The 16,565-nt window shown below is 38.2% G+C and overlaps 1 protein-coding gene across 2 annotated transcripts in view; it reads left to right on the forward strand.

The window, feature by feature from the left end:
- Positions 1-16,565, forward strand: part of CCDC81 (coiled-coil domain containing 81) — a 59,243-nt gene that overhangs the window by 7,323 nt on the left and 35,355 nt on the right. For both annotated transcript variants that reach the window (XM_037840988.1, XM_037840989.1), the window contains exons 3-4: positions 7,081-7,237; positions 15,058-15,314. In XM_037840988.1, coding sequence (XP_037696916.1) covers positions 7,081-7,237; positions 15,058-15,314 — 414 coding nt within the window. The remainder of the gene's footprint in view (positions 1-7,080; positions 7,238-15,057; positions 15,315-16,565) is intronic.

Genomic DNA, 16,565 nt, shown 5'->3' on the forward strand with positions numbered 1-16,565 from the left:
AGGGCTCAACCCATCAAACCACCAGTCCCCTATGTCTGTGGTCATGTTAGCAACCATGAAGGTGGGGTAGGCAAATACCCCTGCATTCTCCACAGGCTCCTCAAGGGGGCACTACATCTTTTTTTTTTTTTTTTTCCTTGTTTGTCTTTTTTCTTTCTTTTTTTTTTTTTTTTAATTTTCCCTTCTTTTTTAAATCAACTGTATGAAAAAAAAAGTTAAAAAGAAAACAAACATACAATAAAAGAACATTTCAAAGAGACCCTAACAAGGGAGTAAGAAAAAGACAACTAACCTAAGATAACTGCTTAACTTCCAACATGTTCCTACTTTACCCCAAGAAAGTTACATAATATAGCAACATTTCAGTGAACTTGTTCCTACTACATCCATCAGAAATTAACAGACCATAGTCATTTCTGGGCATCCCCAGAACGTTAAATAGCTTATCTGTTCTTCTTGGATTATTGTTCCCCCTTCCTTAATTGCTCTCTACTGCTAGTTCCCCTACATTCTACATTATAAACCATTTGTTTTACATTTTTCAAAGTTCACATTAGTGGTAGCATATAATATTTCTCTTTTTGTGCCTGGCTTATTTCGCTCAGCATTATGTCTTCAAGGTTCATCCATGTTGTCATATGTTTCACCAGATCGTTCCTTCTTACTGCCGCGTAGTATTCCATCGTGTGTATATACCACATTTTATTTATCCACTCATCTGTTGAAGGACATTTGGGTTGTTTCCATCTCTTGGCAATTGTGAATAATGCTGCTATGAACATTGGCGTGCAGATATCTGTTCGTGTCACTGCTTTCCGATCTTCCGGGTATATACCGAGAAGTGCAATCGCTGGATCGAATGGTAGCTCTATATCTAGTTTTCTAAGGAACTGCCAGACTGACTTCCAGAGTGGCTGAACCATTATACAGTCCCACCAACAATGAATAAGAGTTCCAATTTCTCCACATCCCCTCCAGCATTTGTAGTTTCCTGTTTGTTTAATGGCAGCCATTCTAACCGGTGTTAGATGGTATCTCATTGTGGTCTTAATTTGCATCTCTCTAATAGCTAGTGAAGCTGAACATTTTTTCATGTGTTTCTTGGCCATTTGTATTTCCTCTTCAGAGAACTGTCTTTTCATATCTTTTGCCCATTTTATAATTGGGCTGTCTGTACTATTGTCATTGAGTTGTAGGATTTCTTTGTATATGCAAGATATCAGTCTTTTGTCAGATACATGGTTTCCAAAAATTTTTTCCCATTGAGTTGGCTGCCTCTTTACCTTTTTGAGAAATTCCTTTGAGGTGCAGAAACTTCTAAGCTTGAGGAGTTCCCATTTATCTATTTTCTCTTTTGTTGCTTGTGCTTTGGGTGTAAAGTCTAGGAAGTGGCCTCCTAATACAAGGTCTTGAAGATGTTTTCCTACATTATCTTCTAGGAGTTTTATGGTACTTTCTTTTATATTGAGATCTTTGGTCCATTTTGAGTTAATTTTTGTGTAGGGGGTGAGGTAGGGGTCCTCTTTCATTCTTTTGGATATGGATATCCAACTCTCCCAGCCCCATTTGTTGAAAAGACCATTATGGCTCAGTTCGGTGACTTTGGGGGCCTTATCAAAGATCAGTCGGCCATAGATCTGAGGGTCTATCTCTGAATTCTCAATTCGATTCCATTGATCTATATGTCTATCTTTGTGCCAGTACCATGCTGTTTTGGCAACTGTGGCTTTATAATAAGCTTCAAAGTCAGGGAGTGTAAGTCCTCCCACTTCGTTTTTCTTTTTTAGAGTGTCTTTAGCAATTCGAGGCATCTTCCCTTTCCAAATAAATTTGATAACTAGCTTTTCCAAGTCTGCAAAGTAGGTTGTTGGAATTTTGATTGGGATTGCATTGAATCTGTAGATGAGTTTGGGTAGAATTGACATCTTAATGACATTTAGCCTTCCTATCCATGAACATGGAATATTTTTCCATCTTTTAAGGTCCCCTTCTATTTCTTTTAGTAGAGTTATGTAGTTTTCTTTGTATAGGTCTTTTACATCTTTGGTTAAGTTTATTCCTAGGTACTTGATTTTTTTAGTTGCTATTGAAAATGGTATCTTTTTCTTGAGTGTCTCTTCAGTTTGTTCATTTCTAGCATATAGAAACATTACTGACTTATGTGCATTAATCTTGTATCCTGCTACTTTGCTAAATTTGTTTATTAGCTCTAGTAGGTGTATCGTCGATTTCTCAGGGTTTTCTAGATATAAGATCATATCATCTGCAAACAATGACAGTTTTACTTCTTCTTTTCCAATTTGGATGCCTTTTATTTCTTTGTCTTGCCGGATTGCCCTGGCTAGCACTTCCAGAACAATGTTGAATAACAGTGGTGACAGCGGGCATCCTTGTCTTGTTCCTGATCTTAGAGGGAAGGCTTTCAGTCTCTCACCATTGAGTACTATGCTGGCTGTGGGTTTTTCATATATGCTCTTTATCATGTTGAGGAAGTTTCCTTCAATTCCTACCTTTTGAAGTGTTTTTATCAAAAAGGGATGTTGGATTTTGTCAAATGCTTTTTCAGCATCTATTGAGATGATCAATTGATTTTTCCCTTTCGAGTTTTTAATGTGTTGTAATACATTGATTGTTTTTCTTATGTTGAACCATCCTTGCATGCCTGGAATGAACCCCACTTGGTCATGGTGTATGATTTTTTTAATGTGTCTTTGGATTCGATTTGCAAGTATTTTGTTGAGGATTTTTGCATCTATATTCATTAGGGAGATTGGCCGGTAGTTTTCCTTTTTTGTAGCATCTTTGCCTGGTTTTGGTATTAGATTGATGTTAGCTTCATAAAATGAGTTAGGTAGTGTTCCATTTTTTTCAATGTTTTGAAAGAGTTTGAGTAAGATTGGTGTCAGTTCTTTCTGGAAAGTTTGGTAGAATTCCCCTGTGAAGCCATCTGGCCCTGGGCATTTATTTGTGGGAAGATTTTTGATGACTGATTGGATCTCTTTGCTTGTGATGGGTTGGTTGAGGTCTTCTATTTCTTCTCTGGTCAGTCTAGGTTGTTCATATGTTTCCAGGAAATTGTCCATTTCTTCTACATTATCCAGTTTGTTGCCATACAGTTGTTCATAATATCCTCTTATAATTTTTTTAATTTCTTCAGGATCTGCAGTTATGTTACCTTTTTCATTCATTATTTTGTTTATATGGGTCTTCTCTCTTTTTGATTTTGTCAGTCTAGCTAGGGGCTTGTCAATCTTGTTGATCTTCTCAAAGAACCAACTTTTGGTGATATTTATCCTTTCTATTGTTTTTTTGTTCTCTATGTCATTTATTTCTGCTTTAATCCTTGTTATTTCTTTTCTTGTACTTGGTTTAGGATTGGTTTGCTGTTCATTTTCTAGCTTCTTCAGTTGATCCATTAGTTCTTTGATTTTGGCTCTTTCTTCCTTTTAATATATGCGTTTAGTGCTATAAATTTCCCCCTTAGCACTGCTTTTGCTGCATCCCATAGGTTTTGGTATGTTGTGTTCTCATTTTCATTCGTCTCTATATATTTAGCAATTTCTCTAGCTATTTCTTCTTTAACCCACTGATTGTTTAGGAGTGTGTTGTTTAACCTCCAGGTATTTGTGAATTTTCTACGTCTCTGATGGTTATTGACTTCTAATTGTATTCCATTGTGGTCAGAGAATGTGCTTTGAATAATTTCAATCTTTTTAAATTTATTGAGGCTTGTTTTATGTCCCAGCATATGATCTATTCTGGAGAAAGTTCCGTGAGCACTAGAAAAGTATGTGTATCCTGGTGATTTGGGATGTAATGTCCTGTAGATGTCTGTTAAATCTAATTCATTTATCAGATTGTTTAGGTTTTCAATTTCCTTATTGGTCTTCTGTCTGGTTGATCTATCTATAGGAGAGAGTGATGTGTTGAAGTCTCCCACAATTATTGTGGAAACATCAATTGCTTCCTTTAGTTTTGCCAATGTTTCTCTCATGTATTTTGTGGCACCTTGATTGGGTGCATAGACATTTATGATTGTTATTTCTTCTTGCTGAATTGCCCCTTTTATTAGTATGTAGTGGCCTTCTTTGTCTCTCAAAACATCCCTGCATTTGAAGTCTATTTATCTGAGATTAATATTGCTACACCTGCTTTCTTTTGGCTGTAGCTTGCATGAAATATTTTTTTCCATCCTTTCACTTTCAGTTTCTTTGTGTCCCTGTGTCTAAGATGAGTCTCTTGTATGCAACATATTGATGGTTCATTTTTTTTGATCCATTCTGCGAATCTATATCTTTTAATTGGGGAGTTTAATCCATTTACATTCAACGTTAAAACCATGAAGGCATTTCTTGAATCGGCCATCTTATCCTTTGGATTATGTTTGCCATATTTTTCCCTCTCTCTATTAATATCCTTTATTGTACCCATACCGAATCTCTTTAGTACTGAACCTTTCTCCAGGTCTCTCTGTCCTGTCTTTGTTTCTCTGTCTGTAGGGCTCCCTTTAGTATCTCCAGTAGGGCAGGTCTCTTGTTAGCAAATTCTCTCAGCATTTCTTTGTCTGTGAAAAATTTAAGCTCTCCCTCAAATTTGAAGGAGAGCTTTGCTGGATAAAGTATTCTTGGCGGGAAATTCCTCTCACTCAGAATTTTAAATATATCGTGCCACTGCCTTCTTGCCTCCATGGTGGCTGCTGAGTAGTCACTACTTAGTCTTATGCTGTTTCCTTTGTATGTGGTGAATTGCTTTTCTCTTGCTGCTTTCAGAACTTGCTCCTTCTCTTCTATGTTTGACAGTGTGATCAGTATATGTCTCGGAGTGGGTTTTTTTGGATTTATTCTATTTGGAGTTCGCTGAGCATTTATGATTTGTGTATTTATGTTGTTTAGAAGATTTGGGAAGTTTTCCCCAACAATTTCTTTGAATACTCTTCCTAGACCTTTACCCTTTTCTTCCCCTTCTGGGACACCAATGAGTCTTATATTCGGACGTTTCGTATTATCTATCATATCCCTGAGGTCCATTTCGAGTTTTTCAATTTTTTTCCCCATTCTTTCTTTTATGCTTTCATTTTCCATTCTGTCATCTTCCAGGTCACTGATTCGTTGTTCAACTTCCTCTAGTCTTGTACTATGAGTGTCCAGAATCTTTTTAATTTGGTCAACAGTTTCTTTAATTTCCATAAGATCATCCATTTTTTTATTTAGTCTTGCAATGTCTTCTTTATGCTCTTCTAGGGTCTTCTTGATTTCCTTCATATCCCGTACTAGGGTCTCATTGTTCATCTTTAGTTCTTTGAGTAGCTGCTCTAGGTGCTGTGTCTCTTCTGGTCTTTTGATTTGGGTGCTTGGGCTTGGGTTATCCATATCGTCTGGTTTTTTCATATGCTTTATAATTTTCTGTTGTTTTTTTTTTTTTTTGTTTTTGGCTTCGTGGCATTTGCTGAACTTGATAGGGTTCTTTTAGGGTTTGTAGACCAGTTGAAGTCCTTATCTCTAATTTATCAGATCTACAGCTTTGTGGAGTACACTTTCTCTAACTAACCAGCAGGTGGCGTCCACGAGCCACCTGTTCTCCACAAGCCAGATCTCCCCTGCTTAGCCTTTTTGGTGAGTGGGGGAGTGAGTCTTGTGGGGCCCAATTGGTGTACCAAGCTTGCGTGTGTAGTTGGTGTTGCCTGCCCTGTATGTGGGGCGTGTTTCTGGGCAGTCGGGGAGGGGGGGTGGCCCTAACAATGAAATCTCCCTGATGATCCTAGAGTTTTAAAGCTGCTGCAATAGTCTAATCCTTCAGTTCAGTCCTGCCACAGTTTGTCTCTGCCACTGACCCACAAGTCTTTGGTATTGGCATATGGCTCCTGAGACTTGCAAGTGGGCCCCTCTTCCAGGCTGTGCACCCCGGGTCCTCTGTTGAGGGATGACTGTGCTATGTCACAGGTGAGTGCCGTCCCCCCAGGGCAGTTATGGGCTGCTGGGCTGTGTTGGGAGGCTCCCAGTCTGCTCAAATGATGGCTGAATGGGGCTCTGTTAATTCACACTGCTCCCTCTTCCCAGCTCTGGGACATTCAGCTGAGGTTGCAGGGAAGGCTGATGTCCACGCCCAGTTTTGTGGTGTGTGCCTGTTATTTGAAGCACTTCCGTCACACTGGGTTGTCTGGGGCAGCTCTGGGCTATGGGGCTGGCGATGGGCAGGAGTGTTTCCTGTCCACCAGGATGGTGGCTGTGAGCGGACACCCCCCTTTTCTTGGGAAGTTGTGTTGTTTAGTGAATTTTCTCAGCCACTGGATTATTGCCTTTTGTCTCAGAGCTCTCTTAGTTCTGCTCTTGACTTGACGTGCCCAAATTTCAATTCTTTGAAGCTTTCTGTATTGAGCTTCTTAGAGTAATTGTTTTAGAAAAAGCAAAAAGGATTTAAAAAAAAAAAAAAAAAAAAAACGGCCCTCCTCAGAGATCTAATGGGTTATTGAAATGCTAATAGACAAAGCAACCAGGGCCATTAAGGAAAGGTTCACAGGGCAGAGAGATCAGCCTTGCTTCGGGATTTGCATATGCGCCTCAAGGCCTGATCTCCGCCCTTCCCCTTTCTGTGTTCACCAGAACTCCAAAAATCCTCTGCTTTTATTTTGGAGTTTTTCGTGTTGTTTTTTTTCTATGTCTGTCTCCTCTCTGCTGGGCTGGCTGCTCTCAGAGTCTCTGGTGTCTGGTCTCAGTCTATCTATGGTTGGAGTTTGAATCAGTAGAATGAGTTTCCGATAAGAGCAGCCACTGCAATTCTCCCTTCTCCTTCCCGGAGCTGACAGCCCCTCCTCCCCCGGGACTGAGCCTGGCAGGGAGGGGCGCGGGTCCCCTGGCCGCAAAAACTTACAGATTTCGCTGATCTCAGCAGTTCCACGTTTTCATGAGTGTTGTATGAAGTATGCCCAAAGACAGATTGCTCTGTGGTGTCCAGTCCACGCAGTTCCTGGCTTTTTACCTACTTTCCTGGAGGAGTAACTAAAACATACAGCTCACCAGTCTGCCATCTTGCCCCGCCTCTTGTTTGCTGCTCTTTTAATATTTTTCCTCTTTTTCCTTTCAGGGGGTTCATATTCCAGGACTTGGAACTTTCACTTTCATGAGACAAAAGCTTGAAGTGGGAAACAACAAGTTTATTCTAATTCAGAGGCCCATGTTTATCATGGCGGAGAAGTTGGTGCAGATACACGGACTCAAACAAAACAAAGTATATACTCCTGGTAAATCATTTTAAGATTTAAGAGTTTCCTAGAAGGTGACTGGCCTGGGGAAGAAAATGAAAGGGCAAAGCTCGACTAATTGCTGCTTTATTTGTTTCTGATTTGAGGCCCTAAACTTTTCACATGGTACCTCTTTAATGGGGGTCGGGGTGGGGGGACACAGTCGGAAAATAATAATCTTCCTGCAGGTCATTTAAACCTTGAGGTAGGAATGAAAAGACCTGATGTGACATCAAGGCAAATTTACATAAAAGCCATATCACAGAGTTGTACGGATTTTATTCATATTCAGATCCTAAGGAATGAAAAGTAGTTATGAAGAAGAGAAAGTTAGTTAGGGTTAGGGTTAGGGTTAGGGTTGCTGATGTGCTCACAGACATAGAGGACTGGTGGTTTCATGGGCTGAGCCCTCTACCACGGGACTTGCCCTTGGGAAGACTGTTGCTGCAAAGGAGAGGCTAGGCCTGCCTATAATTGTGCCTAAGAGCCTCCTTCAGAATGCCTCTTTGTTGCTCAGATGTGGCCCTCTCTCTCTAGCTAAGCCAAATTGGCAGGTGAAATCACGGCCCTCCCCACTACGTGGGATCTGACACCCAGGGGAGTGAATCTCCCTGGCAACGTGGAATATGACTCCCGGGGAGGAATCTAGACCCGGCATCGTGGGATGGTGAACATCTTCTTGACCAAAAGGGGGACGTGAAAGGAAATGAAATAAGCTTCAGTGGCAGAGAGATTCCAAAAGGAGCCGAGAGGTCACTCTGGTGGGCACTCTTACACACAATATAGACAACCCTTTTTAGGTTCTAATGAATTGGAATAGCTAGCACTAAATACCCGAAACTATCAAACTACAAGCCAGAACCCATGAATCTTGAAGATGATTGTATAAAAATGTGGCTTATGAGGGGTGACAATGTGATTGGGAAAGCCATGCGGACCACACTCCCCTTTGTACCGTACTTATCTGTATGGACAGATAGGTAGAAAAATGGGGGTTAAAAAAAAAAAAGCACCCAGTGTTCTTTTTTACTTTAATTGTTCTTTTTCACTTTAATTATTATTCTTGTTATTTTTGTGTGTGTGGTAATGAAAATGTCAAAAATTAGTTTTGGTGATGAATACACAACTATATCATGGTACTGTGAACAACTGAATGTATGCTTTGTATGACTGCATGGTATGTGAATATATCGCAATAAAAATGAATTAAAAAAAAAGTTGGGGTCACTGGCTGGGAGAGTTACAGTCAGTATCAGGTGTGGAAAAGATTACTGGGTTGCTATTGCCTGTGTAATTATATTATTAAAATTTAAAAGTTAGAAATTTAATACTCCATTAAATTTTTTAATTTACGTTGATAAAAACCATGTACATCTTTCTCACATCCTAAAACATTCTTCCCTCTTTCCCTCCCTCCTTCCTTTCTTCCTTCCACAAACATTTACTGAGGGCCAGCTATGTGTTGGGCCTTGTTCCATGTGCCTTAGGTATAGTGGTAAGCAGACAGACATAATCCCTGTGACAGGATTCTCACATTCCAGCTTTAGTGTGGAGTCTTCATGACACCTGCCTTGGTTATTGCAGGCCGTGGGTGGCTTTCTTCTTGATTCCTGGCTGTGTTCCTTTTCACCTTCCTTTTCTTCCCTCCTGCGTCAGACTCATACCTGCATGGAAGGAGACAGCCTACCTCTAATGCTAGCGGGTGAAAAGGCTGTAATTTTCCTGGAATTTAATTTTCAGAGTAACTTTCCACCAGAAAAGGGATATATTGGAAAATGAATACCAAAAACTACACTTAGAATTCATTATGCGTATATTCAGTATGGTGTGTTTGATGGAACTTGTCAGGCATTTTCACCTAGAGTTTTATGACAGAGGAAGTAAAATTCTTTGAAGGAAATGAAAATAAAGCCAAGTTTTTCCCAAAAGCATTTGTGCCTTAGAGGTAGAGTTTATTATCCACTTTAGATCTTGTACTGTAGCTCACAAAAGTAATTTAGATGGACAACTTTTTTACATGGTGGGGAAATTTCAGAATTAAACATACGTGACTGTATTATTTCATAAGAACAATTATCTATGCCTAACCTTGAGGTTAATGTTTGACATTAACATTTATACCCCCCACCCCCTGCTGTGTGCCAGATACTCTGCCAGCTTGTTTTTTCTTTCTTTTTTTTTTTTAAGACCACACTCTGTTTTGAAAGTGTGACAATGGTATTGGGATATTTTATTAAGTCCTTATTTTTAAAAAATTTTTATTGTTGGAACATATACAACCTAAAAATTCCCATTTTAACCACTTTCAAATACACAATTCAGTGGCATTACTTACATTCACAATATTGTACTACCATCACTAGCATCCATTACCAAAACTTTGGACCTATTATGAAACTCATCCCAGACAGAAACTCTGTACTCATTAAGGATTAACCCCCCCATTCCCCACCTCCCCACCCTTAGTAACCTGTAATCTACTTTCTGTCTCTATGAATTTGCATGTTCTAGTTATTTCATTTAAGTGAAATCATATGTTTGTCCTTTTGTGACTGGTTTATTTCATTCAACATGTCTTCAAGGTTCATCCATTTTGTTTGAAGTATCAGAACTTCATTCCTTTTTACAGGTGAATAATACACATTTTGGTTATGCATTCATTCATTGATGGACCCTTGGGTTGCTTCCATCCTTTGGTTGTTATGAATAATGCTGCTATGAACATTGATATACAAATATCAGTTTGGGTCCCTGCTTTCAATTCATTTGGTTATATTTCTAGAAGTAGCATTGCCAGGTCATATGGTAATTCTATAATTAACTTTCTGAGGAACTGCCAAACTATCTTCCATAGTGGCTACACAATTTTACATTGCCACCAACAGTGTAAGAGTGTTCCTATTTCTCCGCATCCTTTTCAACACTTGTTATTTTCCATTTTTTGATAATAGCTGTTCTAGTGGGTGTTAAGTAGTACCTCACTGTGGTTTTGATTTGCAATTCTCTAATGGCTAATGATATTGAACTTCTTTTCATGTGCTTATTTGCCATTTGTATATTTTCTTTGGAGAAATATCTATTCAAGTCCTTTGTCTACTTTTTGAAAAATGCAGTTTTATTGAGATATATTCACACACCATACATACTATCTGAAGTATACAATCACTGGCTCACAGTATCATCACATATTTGTGTGTACAACCCTATGATCTTTTAGAACATTTTCATTACTCCAGAAAAGAAATAAAAATAAAAAAGAAATCCCAAATCCTCCCATATCCCTTATCCTCCCCTATTATTGACCCGTAGTATTGGTACAGTACACTTGTTAGTGTTGATGAAAGAGTATTAAAATATTAGTGTTAACTATAGTCCATAGTTTAAAATAAGTACATTTTCCCCATATATCCCTCTATTATTAGTCCTTGTAATAGTGTTGTGCATTTGTTCTATTTCATGAAAGAATATTTTTATATTTGTACAGTTCATCACGGACATTGTCCACCAGAAGATTCACTGTGTTAAACATTCCCATATTTTAACCTTCAGCTTCCCATATTTTAACCTCCAACTTTCCTTCTGGTGACATACATGACTCTTAACTTCCCCTTTTCACCACATTCACACACCATTCAGCACTGTTAATTATTCTCACAATAATGTCCTTTGCACACTTTTTAATTGGGTTATTGTCTTTTTGTTATTGAGTTGTAGGATTTCTTTATATATTCTGGATATTAAATCCACATCAATATATGATTTCCAAGTATGTCTCCCATTCTGTAGATTGTCTTTTCACTTTCTTGATAATGTCCTTTAATGCAGAAAAGTTTTAAATTTTGATGAAGACCAGTTTATCTATTTGTTGTTTTGTTGCTTGTGCTGTTGGTGTAAAATCTAAGCATTCACTGTCTATTGCAAGGACCTGAAAATATTTCTGTATGTTTTCTTCTAAGAGTTTGATAGTTTTAGCTCATATTTAGGTCATTGATCCATTGTAAGGACTTTTGTGTATAGTGTGAAGTAGGGGTCTATTTTCATTCTTCTGCATGTGATACCCATTATTTGTTGAAGAGACTATTCTTTCCCCATTGAGTGGATTTGGTACCTTGCCAAAAAATCAATTGGCTATAGATGTAGGATTTATTTCTGAACTCTCCATTCTATTCCATTAATTTATATGTCTGCCCTTGTGCCAGTACCACATTGTTTTCATTACTTTAGCTTTGTAATATATTTTGAAATTGGCAGGTGTAAGTCCTCCAACTTTGTTTTTCTTTTTCAAGGTAGTTTTGGCTATTTGGAGCCCCTTGATCTTCCATATAAATGTGATGATTGGCTTTTCTATTTCTGTGAAGAAGGCTATTCAAATTTTTATTAGGAGTGTGTTAAATCTGTAAATCACTAGTATTGGCTTCTTAACATTATTAAGTCTTCCAATCTGTGAGCACAGAATTTATTTTGGTGTTCCTTAATTTCTTTCAGCAATGTTCTATAGTTTTCCATGTACAAGTCCTGACATCATTGGTTAAATTTATTTCTAGATATTTTATTCTTTTAGTTGCTATTGTAAATGGAATTGTCTTCTTGATTTTCCTTTCAGATTGTCCATTACTAATGTGTAGAAATACCACTGTTTTTTGCATGTTGATCTTGAACCATGGCACTTTGCTGAATTTGTTTATTAGCTCTAGTAGCTTTGTTGTGGATTTTTGGGGACTTTCTATATACAGGATTATGTCATCTGTGAATAGGGAAAGTTTTACTTCTTCCTTTCCAATTTGGATGCCTTTTATTTCTTTTTCTTGCTCAATTCCTCTGGTTAGCACTTCCAGTACACTGTTGACTAACAGTGGGGTAAGTGGCCGTCCTTGTTTTGTGCCTACTTGTGGTTTTTAAAGACTAATAAGATGTGGTCCCTGCTTTTGGAGAATTCAGAATCCTACATGGGAGATAAATATATAAGCCAATGATACAGCATGATTAAGTGCTGTAAAAATAGCATTGTTCAGGAACTGGATCAAAGCTATGGGAGCCTAGAAGAGGGCATGCCTATTTTTTCTTAGGGCGGTTTAAGAAGATGACATGAATTTAAGGGTGATAGGACTTTGCTAGACAGAGAAGCTTTGGGAAGATATTTCAGGAACAGCATGAACAAAGTCAAGGATAACTGAAAGGGTAAGGCCTGTAAAGGGAAAATTGGATAGTTAATTCTTGTAACCAGGGAGATTGTTTGTAGGGGTGAGGGAAGTAAGTAAAAAATGGTAGGTTGGAACCAAATTGTATGGGGCCTTATAGTAAGGACTTTAGAATTCATTCTATAGACATTGAGGAGCCATTGAAAGATTTGAGTAGGAAATTAGTTGAACTGGTCCAGTTTTTAGTTTAGGAAGATAGTTCTTTCTATTACAGTAGTTTGGGAAAAGGGAAAAGTCTGAATGAAGGCAGTGACAATCGGGAGGGACATTCATGAGCCATTTCAGATGTAGAATTGATGGGGTTCAGCAAGAAATTATTTATACTGACCTAGATTTCTTAGTTGGAGAGTAGATGGCTGCTCACATCATGAACTGCCTTAGGGAATGTTGTGGTTTGCTAAAGCTACTCTTATGCAAAATAACCAGAAATGGATTGGCTTTTATAAAGGGGATTTATTAGGTTACAGATTTACAGTTCTAAGTCCATAAAAGTGTCCAAACTAAGGCATCAACAATAGGATACCTTCAATGAAGAAAGGCTGATAGCATCTGGAACACCTCTGTCAGCTGGGAAGGCACATGGCTGGCATCTGCTGGCCCTTTGCTCCCAGGCTCTGGTTTCAAAATGGCTTTCTACCAAATGTCTCTGGGCTTCTGTCTCTATTAGCTTTTACAGCTCCTGTGCATCTAAGCCTCTGGGGGTCCTCTCTTAGTGTCTCTGGGGCAAACTCTGGGCTTCATCTCTTAGCATCTCCAAATGTCTTTCTGTCTGCATCTCCAAGTGTCTTGGTCTGTGTTGGCTCTTAGCTTCTCCTGGGGGCAAACTCTGGATTACATAGCTTCCCTCCAAAATGTATCTCTCAGCTTCTCTGAGCTCCTTCTCTCCATAAGCTCTCTTAAAGGACTCTAATTAAGACCCACCCATAATGGGCAGGGTGACACCTCCTGGGAAATGATCTAATCAAACGGTCTCACCTACAGTTGGGTAGGTAACATATCCATGGAAACAACCTAATCAAAAGGTCCTACCCTAATGAAAAGACTAATAAGTCTGCCCTCTCAAGATTGCATTACAGAACATGGCTTTTGTAGGGGACATAACAGATTCAAACCAGCACGGAATGAAGGGGAGGGGAGGTGTATTTAAAAAAATATTATATATAATATATAAAATATAAAAAATATAAACATATATAATGGGCTATAAAATAATGAGTTTACTTCTGAGGATGCTGAACTTGAGATTCTTGTAAGGATATATAGGTAGAGGTGATTTCAGAGCTCAGCTGGGAAGTGGAGAATAGAGATCAAGATTTGAGAGTTAACAGCATATTGCTACTGAAACCATTACAATGGATAAGGCTACTCAGAGAGATGATACAAAGTAAGAAGAGACAGACAAAGACAGAATCCTATGAAAAAGCAGCATCTTATAAGTAGCCCGAGAAGGAGGGAAGCCAGCAAAGGAGGCTGAGAAGGAGGTAATAGGAAAATCAAGAGTGGTGCCATGGATTCAAGAGAAAAGAGAGGGCACAGTCAACAGAAGGTACAGAGAGGTCATGAGAGATAAGATCTGCAAAGTGTCCACTGGCTTGTCCATCATGAGATGATGGTGTCCTTATCAAGATGAGTGGTTGACAGATTGCCAAGGGGGCAATGGGTGGATGGAATGGGAGGATGAAAAGACAGAGAATATAGCTTTCTCTTTTAAGAAATTTATTTAAAAAATAAAGTGGAGAGAGGTGGTATAGGATCACTGTTAAATTATTTAGGAGACAGCAGGTTGATATAGGGCAGATGGTATGTTCTCAAACTGCTAAACCTCATCATTAGCAATATTGGACTTTTGAAATACTATCAATCTATGCTTGCTGAATGAATGTTTAGAATGTTCTTAACTCCTCTCTGCCCTGTTCCTCTATCAGTGGACCCATGTTTATTGTCTGTTTTTGTCTGATTTATCTTTTTGACCTTCATTGCTATTTATCTCTTTTCTGACTTGTGCACTTGCATAGCTCCTACATCTGTTCTAGTCAAATAGCATACTTCAAGCAAGATATAATCGTGCTCCTTTGTCATTCACAGACTCATTAAAGAGGAAAAGTATTCTGCAAGTCATCCATCTTATATCCTTTTAAGAGACCCAATTTCATTTCAAATTAACTATCTTTTCAAAACTAACATTTGTAGATATTTATAATTGTTTAAAAATGGTATGATAACTGGAGGAGATAAGCACATATTGCTTCAGTATGTCCTGAAAGATAAGGGGGCTGAAAATTTCAGAAGACCCCCTGATGAAGAGAAGGTAGTTAGTTATTACCATATCTCCAAGAGAAAATCAGAAAGCTTAGAGAGTGTTGCTTAGAAAGTTAGTTGTTCTTGTTTTGAACATAATACATTATATTTTAAGGGAAAATTGTACTGCCTAATATCTGTTAATAAGTTGTGTTATCTGCAGTGATAAATAAGGTAACACTGGGTATAGTGAAAGGCTTTACATGGACAATTCTATTTCTGAGTGTTAAGGTGAGAATCAGGTAATTATTTGTGTTTATGATCTGTCCTTATGGTAAATCTCCACTTTCTTTCCCCCACCTTAATTGTTTTTTTCTCCTCCAGGTGATATCCCAATTGTTCCACTTAATTTTGTCATGATATCCCTGGAGGGTCCATTTAACAGGGATACAGTGGAAGGATGTGTGAAGGAGACATTGCTTTTTTTATCACGATCCATTTCCATCAGACAAAATGTGGAGTTTACATTCAAAGGAATTGGAGTCCTCGTGATCAAAGACAGCAAAGTGAAGATGAGATTTTTTAAGGACTTTCTTTCTGCCATGGATGAAAGTGGGACTTTGGTGAAAGCCCTGGCAAATGTAAATTACTAATTTCCTTTTCCTAACGCCTCTCCCATACTGTAGCTCTGAATCATCTATAGGTGTGAGAAAACTAAGAAAAACTCAAGTTTACATATACATATTTTAAATGACAATTTCCCCAAGTGCATGGAAGTTTTTGTTTATAGATGGTTAATGTTAGCTCTTTGACAAAAAGGCTAGTAGGAGGACAAAGGAAATTTAAACTAATTTTAAATTTAATGAGTCAATGTCAACTGAAGAATATATAAATGGTAATAAAAATGATAATTCTGAATATTTTATATTACCTTATAGTTGACAAAGTTCTTCCATATGTATTATTTCATTTGATTCTCAAAACATTATAAAATCAGCATTATTATCACCCTGATTTTACAAATGAGAGAAGTGGGGGCTCAGAGAGTTATGTGGGAAGCCTGAGGTCAGAGTTAAGTTGTAGAACTGGGATCAAGCCCAGACATCCTAACCACTCATTTTTTTTTCTGTTTCTACTATTATATTTTAATGAAAGTCTACAAGAAAATCTACTCCTAGTTATAGAAATGCACCTTTAGTTTTTAACTTGTCATGTAGTGAGTGGAAGAACTTTCATAATTGACACCATCCTTGTTAACCATTAATTAGTTGGTCTGGACTTGAGTGACCTTCATGAAAGTTGGACATAGCCGAGTTTAAGGAGGCAATCAAGATTGAGTAAATACTAATCCTGTGGGAAACTTATGTGCCTTAGCTACACCTCCGGGAATTAACAAAACTGACATGAATGAATTCAATTACCGTGTAGTGTTACATAATCCTGTGGCTTGCGATATGGGACACAAGATTATATCACACTACATGGTAGCGTTAAAGGAAAAGTTACTGTTAAAGAAAAAAGTTGAGAATATCGTCGAATTCTATCCATTTCTCCTTTCATGGAGCACTGGATTGGGGATTCAGATGGAGTTATACAGAATGAGGCTCTTGGTGTTTTCTGTATAATCTGGCATCCCAGAGGATTGCTAAGAGGGATGCGAACGCTGTGTGTGGAAAGTGGAAACACACAAATGTATAACCCTCTCTTTTTCATGAAAACACAAGGAAGATTTGCAAAACCGTGAATCAAGGCCACAGTGGCTGGCTCATCTCTAACCCTCAGGGATTCTGCTGAATTTTGTAGTTTGCAACATGTGTTTAAAAGAGAAGCTAGCATTTTATTTGGCCTGCTGCATTCTGAGTCATAACTTTTAAGTAGCATTTTCCAAAAGA

The sequence above is a fragment of the Choloepus didactylus genome, chromosome 6 (assembly GCF_015220235.1).
Source record: "Choloepus didactylus isolate mChoDid1 chromosome 6, mChoDid1.pri, whole genome shotgun sequence".
Classification (NCBI taxonomy): Eukaryota; Metazoa; Chordata; class Mammalia; order Pilosa; family Megalonychidae; genus Choloepus; species Choloepus didactylus.